This window comes from Leptosomus discolor, chromosome 14 (genome assembly GCF_034619465.1).
Source record: "Leptosomus discolor isolate bLepDis1 chromosome 14, bLepDis1.hap2, whole genome shotgun sequence".
Taxonomy (NCBI): Eukaryota; Metazoa; Chordata; class Aves; order Leptosomiformes; family Leptosomidae; genus Leptosomus; species Leptosomus discolor.
The window spans coordinates 16066493-16082651 of NC_141404.1; the positions used below are offsets into that span (position 1 = coordinate 16066493).

The 16159-nt window shown below is 64.4% G+C and overlaps 1 protein-coding gene across 1 annotated transcript in view; it reads right to left on the minus strand.

Annotated features, from left to right (window-relative positions):
- Positions 1-16159, minus strand: part of CORO7 (coronin 7) — a 38339-nt gene that overhangs the window by 20412 nt on the left and 1768 nt on the right. The window contains exons 2-9 of the mRNA XM_086472834.1: positions 14326-14422; positions 13931-14005; positions 12164-12234; positions 11601-11784; positions 10874-10950; positions 9100-9150; positions 488-574; positions 182-264 (exon numbers count right to left, since the gene is read on the minus strand). Of these exons, the coding sequence (XP_086328960.1) occupies positions 182-264; positions 488-574; positions 9100-9150; positions 10874-10950; positions 11601-11784; positions 12164-12234; positions 13931-14005; positions 14326-14422 (725 nt within the window). The remainder of the gene's footprint in view (positions 1-181; positions 265-487; positions 575-9099; positions 9151-10873; positions 10951-11600; positions 11785-12163; positions 12235-13930; positions 14006-14325; positions 14423-16159) is intronic.

Consider the following 16159-nt stretch of genomic DNA (forward strand, 5'->3'; position numbering starts at 1 on the left):
CATGCCATCCCCAGCCTTGTCCTCAGCTTTGTGGGTAAGCGCTGCCGGTGCCAGCAGCCCTCTGCCGCCTCCTGCTCCACCACCGCCCTCCCCGCGTGTCTCTGACCATGGTGTCCCCGCTGTGCCACCCCCACATCCCCAGCACCCACATCCCCACCCCACAGAGAGTCCCTGTCCCTACCCGGGTGAGGTGTCCAGTGCCACGGTGAGCATCGCCTTGCTGAACTGCCGCATGTCCCACAGCTTCACCTCCCGCTCCCGCATCTGCAGGGGCACAGACATGGCATCAGTGGGCACCGGGGCTGCCCAGCCGGCCCCGCGGCACCACCTCCCTTGCCAGCCCGCCTCCCTCCATCCCCAGGAAGGGCCTGGTCACTGGCGAAGGGAGCTCCTGTGAGGGCAGGTAACCCAAAAAGCACCTGGGGCCCTGGCATAGCCACCACAGGGAGTGGTAGTGCCAGGGCCACCTTCCCAGCAAGGACCATACCTGGCTGAACCCGACAGAGATGAGGCAATCGCTGGAGCCCATCCAGAGCAGCCGAGAGTCCTTGTTGTTCTCATGTCCCGGGACAATCTGCAAGGCACAGGAGACACAGCCGTCAGCATCGCTGCCAGCTGCACCGGGCACGGCGCGCAGGACACGTGCTTCACCGGCGGTGGCCACGAACTGCCCCAGGGCCAAGCCCATGGAGCCAAATGCTGGCTGGCAACCCGGCTGGGAGATGCCCATGGTGACAGTGCAGTGGGGACAGCCTGCAAGCGGTGACAGTCCTGAGCCCTGACGCTGTGCTGGCGCTGGCGTGGTGACTTTGTGGAGCGGCTGGCCTGGCTGCCGGCGAGGAGCCGAGAGTGGCAGCAGGTAATGTGAGCTTGAAGGGGCATGGGACGGCCCCAGTGTGCTGCGAGGAAGCTGCTCTATGCTGGCAGGCATAAGAAGAGGCTTGGCTGTGGCCACGGCCACGGTGGCAGAGGGACTTACTTCCCCGGCTGCATCCCCGGGCTCTCGATCCATGCTGAATCCTGGCTGCAGGAGCTGGGCGCAGGAGCCCCACGTGTATCCAGATGCTACCGAAACACACGGCAAACTGAGCCCGGCTGCACTCCCCCACACCGCCCTAACCCCCTGCAGCCCGCTACGCCTCTCCCCTGAGCTCCCTCTGGGGCTGGACCCCCCCAGCCCACGCCACCACCTCATCCTGCCCACAGTCCCCAGCCTGGTCCCCCCACTGGCCCCGGTGCCGCTCTGCCGAGGATGGGAAGGGAAGAGTTATCGTGGGGCCAGTGGTAGCTGCTTGCCGGCTCCCATGTGGCCCCCAGATGGGTCCTGCGGTTCCCGGCGTCCCAGCGGGAGCCGGCAGCCAGCGCTCACCCCACGGCGCGGGCAGCCCTCGCAGCCCCCCGCGCTCTCGATTGTGAAGCGCCAATAAAGACTGCTAACGATTTCAGAGCTGGCACGGAAAAGCAGAGGGCTCCGCCAGGGCTAAACCTGGCGTGGCGTTTTCGGCACCTCTGCGCAGGGCGGGGGGGAGGGGGCAGGGCACAGGAGGGTGCTCACATCTCCACAGCCCCAGGCTGGCATGCACACGCTGACCCCAGGGCCGGAGGAGCTGTGTCCCGTGAGCCGCATCCCTGTTGGTGTGGGCATCGTGCGTCACCAGCCAGGGCCGCACCGTGACCACCAGAAAGGCTCTGCCACCGCGGCAGGCTGGCACGAGCTCACAGAGGTGCTGTATCTCCCACTCCTCCATCAGAGACACTGGGAGCAGCCTCCTCTGCTCCCCGCCACTGGCCCCAGAGGGATGCCCACTCTCCAGAGAGACTTGCAGCCAGGGCGGGAGAAGGCACCCCGCGCCAAGCTCACCCTCCCCTTGGCTCTGGCACGCCAGCCTCCTTGCCAGCACAAACAGCACTCGCCGGTCAGCGCGGCTCACTTGGAAGAAGCAGCGCTGGCCAAGCCGAACCCGGCGCTCCCAGCCATGGGGGCAGGATGTGGGGCAGGATGGGCCCGTCTCCCACCTCCAGCATGCTGGCACCAGAGCTGGTTCCTGGCGGGGAGAAGGGCCTGGAAAAGGAAACACATCCCAGGATTGGTGCCGAGAGGGACGGAAACCCCAGGAGCCAGGGCCAGCCTGCTCGTCGGCCAGGAGAGCACTTCTGCACCTGAGCTGCGCGGCCGCGGCAGCCAAAACTCAACAGCTGGAGATTCAATAGCCGACCGCGCTGGCCCCACCGGCTCCTGCGCACCACTCGTCCCCTGGACCATCCTGCACAGCACCCGAGAGACGGCGGTGGGTGGCAGCCCCCGGGGACGGGCGGCACAGCTGGCAGAGGGCAGGGTGGTGCCGCTGGTGCTCCCAGCCCACGTCGTGCCGGCTGCGGCACGGGGCCATGCTTTCCGCATTAGTTCCATCCCGGCTGAGCAGTGCGTATGGCTGCAAGTATGCGGGGAGGCCGGGGCCGGGGCGCTCCGCTTTTGGTGGTGGCTCAGACACGCGGCTGTGCAGACGTTGCCAGAGGTGAGCGTGCGGGGCCAGATGGCAGTCAGTCCCGGGGGGGGTCCCTGGGGACCTCCTGCCTCATGTCCTCTCTCCCCTGGTGCTGTGGGTCCCTGGGGCTGGCAGAGCTGGGCAGAGACCCCGGGGCGATGCTGGGACCCACACTGTGTCCCTAGAGCAGGGGACGAGCTGCAGCCTGAGGGATGGGCATCCCTCCTGAGCTGCTTTCCCCCCCAGGCAGGCTGAGAGGAGCCCACCAGCTCTGGGCTGGCACACGGGGAGCTGAGGAGGCCTCCCAGCTCCCTGGCCAAGCCAGCAGTGAGGCAGCCCAGCCTCCTCCAGCCCATTGTGTGGGTCCAGCCCAGCTGGTTTTAGGCAGCCCAGGCTGGGGCAAGCTTGTGCTCCCTCCTCAGAGCCAGATCGACTGCATAAGGAGGGCTTCCCTGGCACTGTCCCCCTCTCCATCTCAACCCATCCCTCCCAGCACAGGCTGGGGGTATGGCGCTGGTACCTGTGGGGGTTCCCAGCCCTGCTGCCTGTGCAGCCCCGGAGCACTCTGCTGTAGGCTGCAGGGGGCTGCGGAGGGGCCAGCACCAGGGAGTCGGGCCGGCATGTCGGCTGCAGCTGTTGGCAGCAATGCTGCAGCAGGGCCGGGTGAGCTGGTAACAGCTGCCCTCAAGGAGCGACTGCCTTCAGCTCCTCCACAGCCGGGGAGAGCCCGACACAAAGCAAATACTGCTCCAGTGCTGGGGTGATCCCTGGGGCCAGCCCTGCCTCTGCGGCAGCGGTTACCCTCAGCCGGGATGCAGGGCAGGGAGAGTCGGAGATGGGGAGCCCAGGGCAGAGCTGTGGGGCTGGATGGGCGGGAGGTGGCTGGGCAGGGGGTCACATCTCTGCCCTTGGCAGAGACACTGTGGCTGGCAGGGGCCTGAACAGCTCAGCCCTGCTTGCGGCTAGCAGACCATGAGCATGGCTAGCAGACCACCGGCATCAGAACTCCGTAGGAAGCCACCCCAGCAGAGCGACCTGTATGGGTACAGGTTGCACCAGAGCCAGCCTGAGCCATCCCTTTGCCAGTGGGTGCCAGGGCAGGAGGGGTCCCCTGAGCCTGGGGCACTGTGGCAGGCTCTGGGGACAGACGCATCCTCCCTATACTGAAAGGATGGGTCCATGCATGTGGGGGAAGCCACCGCACCCTCCAAACCCCACGACACTGTGGGGGACAGGAGAAATGGCTTCTTGGGGAACTGAGGGGGTTAACCACAGCACCACATCCTCCTCCGGCACAAGAATGTGAGTGAACTCCCTCAGCTGCCAAATCATTACTCCAGAGGTGGCCAGGAGAGCAAAGCAGCCTCTCCCAGGCCAACCCCACTCCTGGTCTCTGCCAAGAGCTTAGGGAGAGCAGGAGCTGCTCACCTGCCCCTGGGGGAGCGCAGGGATCCCAGCCACGGCACGTGGCGGCAGCGATGCTCCGACAGCCAGCACGCTGCCAGCACCGGCCCCTGCCCACTGCCGGGTGTGAGGTGTCTGTGTCATGGTGCCCACACCACCTCCCCAGTCCCGCTGGCCAGGGCAGCACTGCCACGGTGCCCCCATGCCCCAGGGAGCTGGGCACCCTGCCCTCAGCGAGGCCAACGCAATGTCCCCAAGGATGCTGCTGGCCCAGTGAGGCAGGAAGGTGAACGGGCTCCCACCAGGACAGACCCTACAGCTCCCCCAGGCTCCCACCTCAGCGTGGATGCCCAGGCACAGGGCTGGGACAGGAGCAGCACCTCCCTCTCCGGGCAGCCGAGGGGGGACGCATTGCCCATGTGGGCTCGGCAGACTGCAGCACCCATCCCTTCTCTCCCACATCTCGTCTCTTCTTGCAGCCACCGGCCCTGCAAGCCCTGCTGTGAGGCTGTTATCAAATCCCCTAAACACCTTTGCCCTCTTGAGTACGAGCCTGCCAGGAGCCCCATGCCAGGCAGCAAGCTGGGGGCTCCCAAAATGCTGGTCTGAAGCCCCAGCCCCAGGTAAGGGAGGCACCAACCCTCCCCCTCATGCCTGCACTCTGTCAAGCGGACACGGCCATCTCCAGCAGGAGGGAAGGGCACCAGGTGAGGGTGAGCTGGTGCCTCCACATCCCTCACGATGCCGCTGTCTCATCCCGAATCTTCCTTGACTTCCCCATGTCTGCCATACCAAGCGGCATTCCTGGGAAGGACGAGCCGAGGGGGAAGCAGAGCAGAGGAAATATAAACAGTCCCGTGCAGCTACGCTGGGGAACAGAAGCATGAGAGCGCCGAGTGTGCGGTGCTATAAATAGGCAGCCCAGAGCCAGGCCAACTTTTTCAAAGCTTCCCACGGTCTCCTTGGGAATGTGGGATGCTGTGGACCTTCCCCCAGCCTGGAGGAAGCCGTTGCAGAGGCTGGGAGTCAGGTACCCCCGGGGTGACCCCAGCGTGGGATCCTGTGCCGATGGGGTGGAGGGGAAGAAGGCTAAAAGTCTCTCTATGTCCTGATGCACCTTTCCCCCGGCGAGTGGTCCCCAACTGGCCCCAGGCTGACAGACGGATCCTGGGCAGAGGTGACATGTTGGGGTCCATGGGGTCCTGGCTGTGGGCACAGCCAGGTCACCCCAGCCTGGATCTCCAGCATCACCCTGCCACCATGGCCACGCTGCCCATGGAGACCCTCTCCCTGCTGTACTCTCCCGCTGTGGCGGGGGCTGATGTGGCCCATGGGATGGTGGCCACTGTCTGGGAGAGAGGCTGGAGTACCTCTCCCACCCCTGTGGCCATGGGCAGCGGTGGGGCACCCCTGGCCTCAAGGGGACAGCACGGTCCTGCCCCACACTGGGTGTGTGTGGAGGGCCGTGAGCCCGGGGCACTCCCAGGCACCTAGCTCTGGCCCTGGCACAGCAGGCGAGGTGGGGGGGGGATAAACCCACGGGGACACCCTCCCAGCTGTCCCCAGGCGCCCTCAGCCCTGGTCCCGCTCATTAAATCAGAGCTCATTAAAACGTGAGCCGGAGCGTGCGCTCACCCAGCACACGCGGCCGTTCCCTCGCCCCCGGTCCTGCCGAAACGCCGACAAGGGGAAGTTTCTCGTGAGAACGAAGCCGGTTCCTCTCCATCCCACACTGGCCGTGCTCGGCAGCGGCCCCGCAGCCCAGCACCGGCGGCGCCCGCCCCGGCCCCGTAATGGGAGCCAGGTGCTGGCCAGATGCGTGCAGCCCCTCGCCCCGGCAGGCAGCGTGCAGGGGTGGGACGCGGCCCATCGGCTCCACACGCCGCCAGCCCGGAGCCACGCTGTGTCCGATGGACGCGGCTCTGCCGCACCAAACCGGGGCACCGGCTCGCGTGCGGCCATGCTGCCCACACAGTGTGGGACAGTCCCCTCCACGTAGCACCTTTCTGCCCCCACGAGCCACCTCCCTCCTGTCCAGCAGCGTCTCCAAGTGTTTTTGATCGCCCACTCCTGTCAGCACGTATTTTTGAGGACGCACCCCCAGCAGATGTACATTGATTGTTGTACAAATGATACGCAGGTACAGCTGAAGGTCTCATATTTTCTCCCTGCACCCCCAAGGATTGCTGTGTGCACCTCACTCTGGAGAGCACTGCTTTAGAGAGGCAAGACCCCGGGGACCCAGGGCTTGCCAGGACCCAGAGGAGAGAGTGCCTGGGGCAGCAGGCAAGCAGAGATGCTGCCTTAGTACCCCATGTCATACCCGAATCTCTGCCCTGCGCTGGTCCTGGTGACCCACCTGGCGCACCAGCTGGGCACCCTCCCGGTGCTCTGACCTCCTGCTCAGCACTGTGTCCCCGTACCCCCATGCTAGCACACGAAGAACCCCAAGGGCATGTCCCAGGGGGACGCGGGAGGGGTTTGCCCAGGCTTGCAGGGTGGGAGCAGCGAAGCACTGAATCCCGGCAGAGCCGAAGCCATGAGGGAGAGGATGTTCCTCGCTTCCAGCGAGAGGGTCAAGGCGAGGAAGGTGACCACCAGCACCCTTGGGAGGGGAGGGCGAGCTGTGGCTGGGGCAGTGCGGCCTTGGGAGGGGATGAGGCCAAGGACGGGACTCGCGGGACCCCTTCAGAAGGACAGCAGCGCTTGGACCCCCCCAGACAGGGGGGACCTGGCTGCACGGGGAGGCACTGCAGGACCCGCTGCAGCAAAGGGGAGGCCCTGGCATCTCCACTGCCAGTTTAGGGGCACTGAGGAGCCACACTGAGCAGCAACGGGGTGCAAGCACAGCCCTCATGCTTGCAAAGGGGTTGCTGCAGTTGCAGCTCCCTGCTCCAACCCAGACACAGCAATGAGGGGCTGGGTGAGGCCACTGCTCTCCCAAGGGACATCACAGCCTTGGGTACGTACCGGGCACCCTGTGGGGTCAGCCAGACCCCAGCCACAGCGCTCTGACTGTGTCACACGCTCCTGTCTGCTGCCGGGGCACGCTCAAAATAGCTGCCATGGGTGTAGCCAGGAATGGGGGTGTCAGGCCCTCGCTGGGGGCACAGCTGTGGGCAGCCTGCCAGTCACCCTCCTCGCCACCCATCCTCGGTCCCCAGCACCACGCGTGCTGCATTCGCAAGATCTGAGAGCAGCATCAGGCATCACAGCACCACGGCGGCGACCCCTCCTCCCCGAGGCTCTTATTTTAGCTCCTTCCCATCCTTTCCCCCCTGCTCTAAAAAAAGGAACGGTTTAACGAGGCAGGCTTGGCAAATGAAGAAAATCAGCCAGAGGAGCAGCCCTCTGCCGAGGCTGCCTTCAGCACCGCACGCCACAAAGGGACCGGGGTGAGCCGGCAGCGGTGCCGAGCCCGAGCTCTCCGCCTGCTGCGGAGGAAACCCAGCCCACGGTGTCGCAGGGGCCAGCCCAGCTGGAAAACCCATCGCTCCGCTCACCTCGCTCACTGCTGCAAAAAACCAGGTGACTTCAAAGCCGGGAGCTCGCGAGGTGCTGGCACTGCGCAGCGGCCCCGGCATCACCCGGTTTTGTAACCGCGCTGGCTCGGGGGAGAAGGAGCCTTTCCAAATAACCCAGCCCTCCAGCAACCGGGGAAAAAAGAAAAAACACAAAACACAGGAGTGTTATTCCTCTTGGCTAAGCAAGCCCTGTGCAAATTTCCAGAGGATTTATGGCATTTTGAAGTTTTCCCCTTCAGCACAGTACTTCTCCAAGACTAAACATCTTCATCAATTCTCAGCCGGCCGGGGTTAGGGCTGCGGCGCGGCAGCCCTTGGCCGCGGCAGCGAAGGTGCATATTTCTCTTGGCAAACCCCCGAGCGCCGGCCCCGGGCTGGATCAGACGGCAGTGGAGGGAAGCAAGCTGCCTGCTTTGAACAGCCACCATCACTCACACATTATTTTTAAAAGCTCAGCGAGACAGAGTCCACCCTCCCCAGGAGACTTGGCTCGAGCCCACCGAGCTCACAGCTTTGCCGAAACGCCGTTAATACAAGCCGACAGGTCTGGCAGGGGGAGAAGCGGGGAGCAGGCAGGGAGGGGAGCAGTGCCTGGGTCCATCGGTGGATAGGCGCAGGATGAATTTGGGAGCAGAGACGGGTACCTACCAGCCAGGCTGAGTGGCACCCGGAGCAGGGGAGCATCACAGGAGCCCCTTGAGGGCTGAGAGCACTTTGTCCTGGCTCATGGGCACGTGTAACCTCTGGGTTTATACTTATATATCGTGGTGGTGTATTTGTGAGGCTGCCTGAAGGGTCAGGGCGCTGCTCGTACCCGCAGAAAGCACCCGGGGCCTTAGGGGAGCTCAGCACCTGGGCTGCACGCAGGGGCAGCTGGTGACAGGAGAGCCCTGGTGCAGCGTGGTGCTGCAGCACCAGCTCCTCCGGTCGGTGCCTGGGGTCACCGCTGTGCCCGAGCACAGGCGCCGGAGGCCATCAGCTTCCCGAGCCCACAGGCACAAAGCGCGCCGGTGGCAGGAGAGGCGCAAGGAGCGGCAGAGCCCGCTGCAGCCATCTCGCCCTGCTCTCCACTGCATCCCTCACCTCCCGAAGGCTTCCAGCCCCTTCTGCGGTGAGGGCCGGCAGCCGCCGGCAGCCAGAGCCCCCAAGCCACAGGAAACCTCTAATAAGAGGCTGTTTAAACTCGACGTCAAGGCTTAAGTCCTCTACTTATTTCCTAATCGCTGCTATTTGCTGAGCTGTGCGGATCCAGCCACCCAGCCCTCACCCTTGGCAGGTCCCCGTCCCCAAGAGCTTTTTGCCCAGGTCCTGCACGGCAGCACAGAGCCCAGGAGCCCACAGCCCTGCTGCAGTTCTCACACCCACGGGGCTTGGGATCGCTGCCTGCAGGGCTCGGAACTGCTGCCCGCAGGCAGACGGCCCCAGCAGCAGCATGTCAGTGCACTGGGGGAGCTCACCAGCCTGGGCAGGAGGGCAGGGGTGCCCTGTGCCGAACGCCAGTGGGGCTGAGGAGAAGGATGCCCATTCTCCTTACCCTCTGCCCATGCCGTCACATTGTCTCTCCCAAGCCGTGCCTGGGCTGGACAGTTTGGGGCACCAAGCCCACCCCACAGCAGGCAGCGGGCACCCCAGTCAGGCAGGGCTGCCTGTACCACGTCACCCAGTGCACCCGGGAGGGACAGTACCTGGGAGGCAGCTGGGCTGGCTCGGGGGTCAAAGATCCGCAGTTTCTTGTCCTGTTGAGATAAAAAGAAAACAGAGGAGGGTTAAGGACCCTGGGGCCAGCAGGATGTCAGGCCATATTAGGCAGAAGGCTGGAGCAAGCAGCCCCCCTGCTTCTTGCCCATCACTCCTCTTGCCTGCCACGCCTGCCCCTATGGATGGTCACACAGCATCCGCCAGGTCCTGCCCCACATTGTGGGCAGGGGCACACCCCCAGGACCCCCACAGCCTCAGCAGGACCCTGACACCCTCAAAACCGCTCCCAGAGAAGCAGGGAGCCTCCAAAGCAGAGCCAGGCTGGAGGCCGGCCCTTGGATGCCATCCTGCCAGCGTTTCCCAGCATCCCACTGGCAGAGGAGTGAGCCCTCCCACAGCCAAACAGGGCATGGGATGCCCCTAGGAAAGGCCTGGATGGGGCACAGAAGCAGCAGGGAGGCACCTTGGTGCCAGCCTTGCTGCCAGCCTTGCTGCCAGGGTGCTATCTGGGGAGTGCACACTGTGCCAGCCAGCCCCTCATGGCACAGCACATGGGCCTTGGGGACCACATGGTACAGCCTGGGGGCTGACCCAGATCCCATGGCACAGCTTTGGGTCTCAGCTTCCATGCTCAGCCTGCTCGCTTGCTACAGGGCTCCAACTGCTTGCTCAGCCTGCACACTCGGTTTGGACCCTTGGCTGGTCTCCATGCTTCATCTTGGGCCCAGTGGCTTGCTCAGCCTGTGTGCTTAGCCTTCACCCTCGGCACACCGGGGCTGACCGCTCGCTCAGCCTGCAGGCTTGGTCTGCACACTCAGCTGGGCTTGCACGCTTGCTCCTGCTCACCCGGCCTCTGTGCGTGGCCTGGGGGCCTGGCAGCCCCCTTGGCCTGCACGCTTAGCACAGAGGGGAGCCTGCTCACTCAGGCCATACGCTTGCTCTGCCTGCATGCTTAGCCCGGTGGCCCCGCTGCTCGCTCACAGCCTGCACGCTCGGTCTGTGTGCTCTGCTGGGCCTGCATGCTGGGCTTGCGAGCCTGCCTGCTCGCTCAGCCTGGGAGCCTGCCTGCTTGGCCTGCGGGCCTAGGGGCTCGCTCAGCCTGGGAGCCTGCCTGCTCGGCCTGCGGGCCTAGGGGCTCGCTCAGCCTGGGAGCCTGCCTGCTTGGCCTGCGGGCCTAGGGGCTCGCTCAGCCTGCACGCTGGGCCTGCGCCCTGGGCCCGGGAGCTCGCTCGCTCACTCCGCAGGCTGGGCCTCCATGCAGGGCCTAGGAGCCTGCCTGCTCACTTGGCCTGGGAGCCTGTCCGCTTGCTCGGCCTGCTCACTGGGCCTGCTCGCTGGGCCTGGGACCCTGCCTGCTCGCTGGGCCTGAGAGCTGGCTCGCTCGCTGGGCCGCCATGCCGGGCCTGGGAGCCTGCCCACTTGCTCAACCTGCCCACTCGGCCTGCTCGCTCGGCCTGGGAGCCTGCTCGCTCGCTCGGCCTGCTCGCTGGGCCTCCATGCAGGGCCTGGGAGCCTGCCCGCTCGCTGGGCCTCCCGCCATGCTGCCTGCGCACAACCCACGCGAGCGCGTCTGGCAGCGCGCGGCAGGCGCCATCTAGCGCTCCCGCCCTCCTCAGCTCCGATGCTGCTCGCTGACCCCATTTCTGCCCTTTTCTCCCCAAAACGGGGTCACTGCGTGCCCCCCCCCCGGGACCAGGGCGCAGCCGGCTGCCAGCCCAGCCATGCCGTGTCACAGTGAGGTTGCCCGCACGAGCCGCTTACCTTGCAGGAGGTGCCGAGGAGGCGGCCGTCTCCCTTCCAGGCCAGGCTCTGTAGCTGGTCCCCGTGGGAGTCCAGGGCTGTGGGAGGAAAGCAGGCTTAGGACCAGGATCAGGCAGGGTCCTTCCTGCAGACGAGGTGGGTGTTCGGGCAGGAGCCATTGCTCTCCCACCCATGAGCACTGGAACACTTCTCAGGGGAAATGATCTGGCCTTTCTGAGGGCCGGTGGCAGCCAGAGCAGGGGCCAGGACCCACTGGGACACTTCCATGTCCATGCAGGAGCAACCCCACGCTGCTGACAGCTTGATCCAAAGGGCAGGAGCCCTGGGAAAGCCACAGGGCACTTACACCACTGCGCTGCTGCCCAGCCTCCTCTCCCCATTGGGTTAGCTGAGGTCTAGGCAAGGCTGGTCAGCAACAGCTTACGGTACCCTCATCTACCTGCACACTAGGACACACAGGGAGAAGGACCTGTCACCCCAGGGGATCCCCAGCAAAGCTGCTACAGGCACCCCAGGCAGTACAGCAGCCTTTCACACTGCTACATGAGAGCGTAGGGGAGCCCGTGCACATGCACGAGGGGCTGAGGTACTCCCTGCCCAAAAAGCCACCTATGCTGCTTGTTCAGTGACACCGAGGTCTGGACTTGAGCCTGTTGCTTGAGGGCAGGCACCATCACAGTGGAGATACACATTGCAGGCAGGACCCAGAGGGCACAGTCATGCCTACCTGCCAGCGGCTGCTGCTGCCCCACGTCCCAGACGGTGACTTGCTTCCCCGCGCCGCTGGCCAGGACGCCGTCCGCTGTGGGGTGGAACTGCAGCATGTCCAGCGGGTGCCCCCCGGGCCCCAGGGTCAGCCCTGCGCCGCTGGGCATGTCCTGGCTGCTCTCGGGCAGGCGCCACACCTTCACCTGCAGCCCCAGCGAGAGGTGGATCAGTCCCCGGGCAGGTGAGCTGGACCCGGCTGGGTGCTGGCAGCGCTCAACCTAGGCTTGCTGCTTTTCCAGGCTTTGGTCCCTGAGGACACCAGGTGACCCCTCGTTGCAGCTCAGTGGGATCAGTGCTGCGGGCATCCCAGGTGGGAGAGGGCTGATCCCCGGCTGACACCATCTGCCCTGTTCCCCACAACCTGGAGCTGTCCCACACTGCTCCTCAAGGCTGGCACTCTCCTCCCCAGGCTCCTCTTATTCCCATCACTCCGGTGCCATCTCCCCTGGGCTCTACAGTGAATCCCAGAGACATGCTGGGGGACACAGGGCACCCTTGGGACCCCTGGCATCAAGCACTCACCGTCTCGTCAGCAGAGCCTGTAGCCAGCAGGAGCTGATCGAAGGGTGAGAAGTCAAAGTCTGTCACCACATCTGGAAGGAGAAGGGCAGAGGTTTGTCCTCACCTTACCCCTGCAGACAGCTTGTCTGCCCACCTTTGCTCTTCCCCAGCCTTGGGCTATTTTCATACACACAAATGTGCAGGTAGGCATGGGCAGCCAGGGTCAGATCCAGCCCTACTGAGGCATTTTGGAGCGGCTCAGCTTTGCTGCAAGAGCCTGAGCCCCTCCCTCCACGCTGTCCATCAGGGTCTCACACCCCTTTGGTAGGGGACAGGAGCCTTGAAGGGTGGCACTGCACCACCACCCAGGTTTGTCTCTGATTTTGGGGTGTACATCCCCAGGAGGCACAGGGAGAAGCACGAACAGCACAAGGGCGTCTGTGCTGGCCCAGATGCTGGCAAGCAAGGCCGCAGCCAGCTGGGGCCGTGCTGGTAACAAGGCTCCCTTTGTAATGTCCCGGCTCGGCGCGCCAGCGGCAGGGATGCTCCTCGCGGCTCCAGCAGCAGGGGCCCACGGGAGGAAGGCTGGCACCATCCGCAGCAGCCCCTCGGATGCATTTGGCACGCTCGGGAAAGTAGGTCACTGTGTACTTTTCCGCTTCCAGGAGGGTGCGGAGAGACAGGCCCAGGAGGCACGAAAAGCGAGCGGCTCACTCCACCACATTCGCCCCGGGAGGAGAGAAAAATCCCTTCCCCGCTCTGGAGGCGTTGCTCTGGCACAGCCGGCTTCAAAGGGCTCGTGCTAAATCTCATTAAGAAGGTGTTAATGTTGCACAGGCTCCCCGTGCACCCCTCCAGCGCTCCCCCGGCAGCAGCGGAGCTCGCTGGCCCGCTTGTGAGCGCAGCGCAGCTCCCCGTGCCCAGCCCTGCGCTGCTGGGGCAGGGATGAGCAGGGCGGAGGCAGCACAGGCTGGGCCAGCACCGCACGCAGGAAGGCGGTGCTGGGACTGGCTCCCATCTTGCTTCTCTGGTGCAACTATTTTGGGGAAATGGGTGGTCAGTGCCCCCTGGCTGGCACTGCTGCTCTGACACGAGGAGAGGGGTGCCCAGAGCTCCCCAGCACTCCTTCCCCGCGCCCAGGGAGGAGGCAAAGCCCTCGCCTCGGCGGCGTGTGCTCCTCTGCCAGTGGCAATGCTGCCAGCCGCCTCTCCCCCTGCAGCACTCGCTCTGCCCACACCAGAGCTGCTCAGGGCCACGTGGACGCTGGTCCAGCCTGTTCCTCCCGTCGCTGGAGCCAGGTACACCCACGGCGATGCCATCCCCAGCTCCTCCACCAGCCTGGCACTGGTATACTGGGAACTTCACGGAGTGCAGTGAGTACATGGGAAGAGTGTGCTAGAGGAAAAGCGTGAGCAAGAGCTACATGTCCAGACCTCGCTGCAGCTCGAGAGATGAAGGGCTGTGGATCATTCCAGCTCCTTAGCAAAAGCCCAGCATGGCTGCAGTCGGCTTGTGCCTTGCGCATAGGTGAGACTTGTCACGGTCACGCTGCCCATGGCTGATGGTCCCCAGGGACTCCAGCAGCTCCCTCAGCCCCTCACCTGGGAGACAGCCCAACATGGCATCCCAGGCTGGGACTCAGCACCTGAGCCCCTCTGCACAGCCCATGTGGGGGCCAAACGCCTCCTGCAGAGGTGGGAGGTGGTACCCGACCCCTCAGAGCCCCAGTGCAGAGCGCGGCAGAGGCACAGGACAAGGCAGATCGGGGCCAGCAGACACCCAGCTCACCTGAGTGGCAGCAGAGCTGAGACACGGTCCTCTTGCCTCCATCCTCACACTCCAGCGGCACGATGCCCAGCACGCCTGCGGGAAGGGACACAGGAGCAGGTCACCAGCCATCCGCCAGCCTGCCCGTCACCCATGAAATGCTCCCAGGAATGGCCCCAGCCTGGGACACAGTGTGTGTGTGTGGGGGCCAGCTTTGCAATGCCAGCCAAGAGGTGGGAGACTGTGAGCACCTTTGGGGGAACTCGGGGAAAGCCTCCTCCAATTGCCCTTGTGCCTCCTGGGCTGAGGCCTCCGTGGGGCTGACCTACCCCCCAGCCCCGCAGGGACCACAGGGGCAAATCCATCCCACCCTGGCCCCCCTAGCTGCGCTCGGCACCCCTTCCCTTGTGCCTCACCTGCTGCCTCGGCATTGAACGCGATCCAGCGGCAGCTGGCCTTCACGTGGTTCCCACAGGACGCGACGGAGCCCGCTCGGATACCCCCGATCCAGGCCTGGGATGGAGAGGGAAAACCCACATCAGGAAACGCCTCTGTTTTGGAGGGGCGTGACACCACGGAGCATGGCTGGAGGGGAGACAACGAAGCATCGGCACAGCATTGCCTCTGCTGCTGGAGCCCTGTGGAGCTCCCACAGTGATGGACCTGGCACTACCTGGAGGCTGCCGACACCAACGGGATCGTGTGGCTCATTTGTAGGGCCCTGTCCTCTGGGAAGGCTGGCGCAATGTGGCTCCTCATGCTCCCTGCATGGCAGGTGGCTTTCGGGCCAGCTTTGCCAGGAATGGGAGACAGGAGCATCCCGGCTCCCAGTTCTGCCTCTCCCTGAAACTGTCCCAGATCTGGGCTCTCCCACAGTGGGAAGGGCTCAGAGGACTTTGTGATAAACTGATGTCAGGGAATTTGGGATGGTACAAAGGCTCTTGGGCTGCGAAGCACAACGAGATTGGGCTGTGGCTGACCAAGGCAGATAAATGCCTCTGGCGGTGTGCTCCCCACACGGACACACAGCCAAGGAACTTCTCTACAGCTCCAAAACCAAAATCCTGCTTTGCAGCGTTTTCCACTACTACTCCACAGCTGAGCACTGGGATGCCCTGCGTCAGCCAGACCTGGTCCAGGTGACACAGACACCTGACCTCAAGTGCCACCAGGACCAGGAGCTCCCAGGCACACCCAGGGCCAAGTCCAACCCTCCAGCAAGGCGATGGCAGGTGTTTTACGGCTCCCACTATGCCTGTAAGCCTGCTGGTGGCCACTGGCAACACAGAGAGCTGCAGCGGGTGGCCGGAACAGTGGATACCCCACGAACAGGGCAGAGCCCTTTGCAGGGAAGGGAGCTGCGTATGCAGCCCAAAAAGGACAGAGCCACGGGTTTCCTCTCCTTGCAGGGCTTCCTTTTGAGGCCTGACAGAGCGCAACAGTTCCTGCAGCACTTCCTCTGGTCCTTGTCACAGCAGCCTGCTCGGTGACCTGTTAACCCTTCTCCTGCTGGAGGGAGGTTCCCCTCCCTGCACCCAGTGGGTGGGCAGGGGGCTGCAGCAGGGAAGGGGAACAGGTCCAGAGGGTGACCAAGACCCAGGAGGAACGGTTCCACAATCTGCACCCCGTCACCCTGCACTGGGTCCCCCCCGCTAGCCACATCTGGCCCCCAGCATCTGGGGGTACCATGCAGGACCCCTGCAGCAAGGTTTCACAGAGGGACAGCGGAGCAGGGACCATCCTGGCCCCACAACATCCCCACAACCAGGCAGGAGCTCTCAGGGAAGCAATCCTTCCTGCAGCATGCCAGGGCGGCTGGTAAAGCATATGGTACCGTCCTGACTATGTCCCTAAAGCAACCTGCAAGCTTTCAGGGTGCCTCTGCCAGCAGAGCCCCACAGACACTGCCTGAAGGGGAGAAGCGACTCAGATGTGTCCTTCGTGTTTACACTGCGCTTCCTGATCTGGCTAGGTCAAGTGTCTGCCTTCGCCTCCACAAACAAGCTGCTCAGCTGGGGACACGAACAGCATTTCCCGCTGTGACACCTGAGATGGGTTCAGAGAGGAGATGTCCAGAACCCACCTCCTGCATGGCAGAGCTGGGTGACGTGGCCTTGCTCCCCGGGGACACGTTTCAGGTCTGGATGGGAAATGCCCCTTGGAAAGGCCACCTCCTGCGTGCCAAGCCCAGTGTGGGCTGCCGGTGACAGAGCAGACACCTCCCTGCACACCGGGGTGAAAGCATGCTGT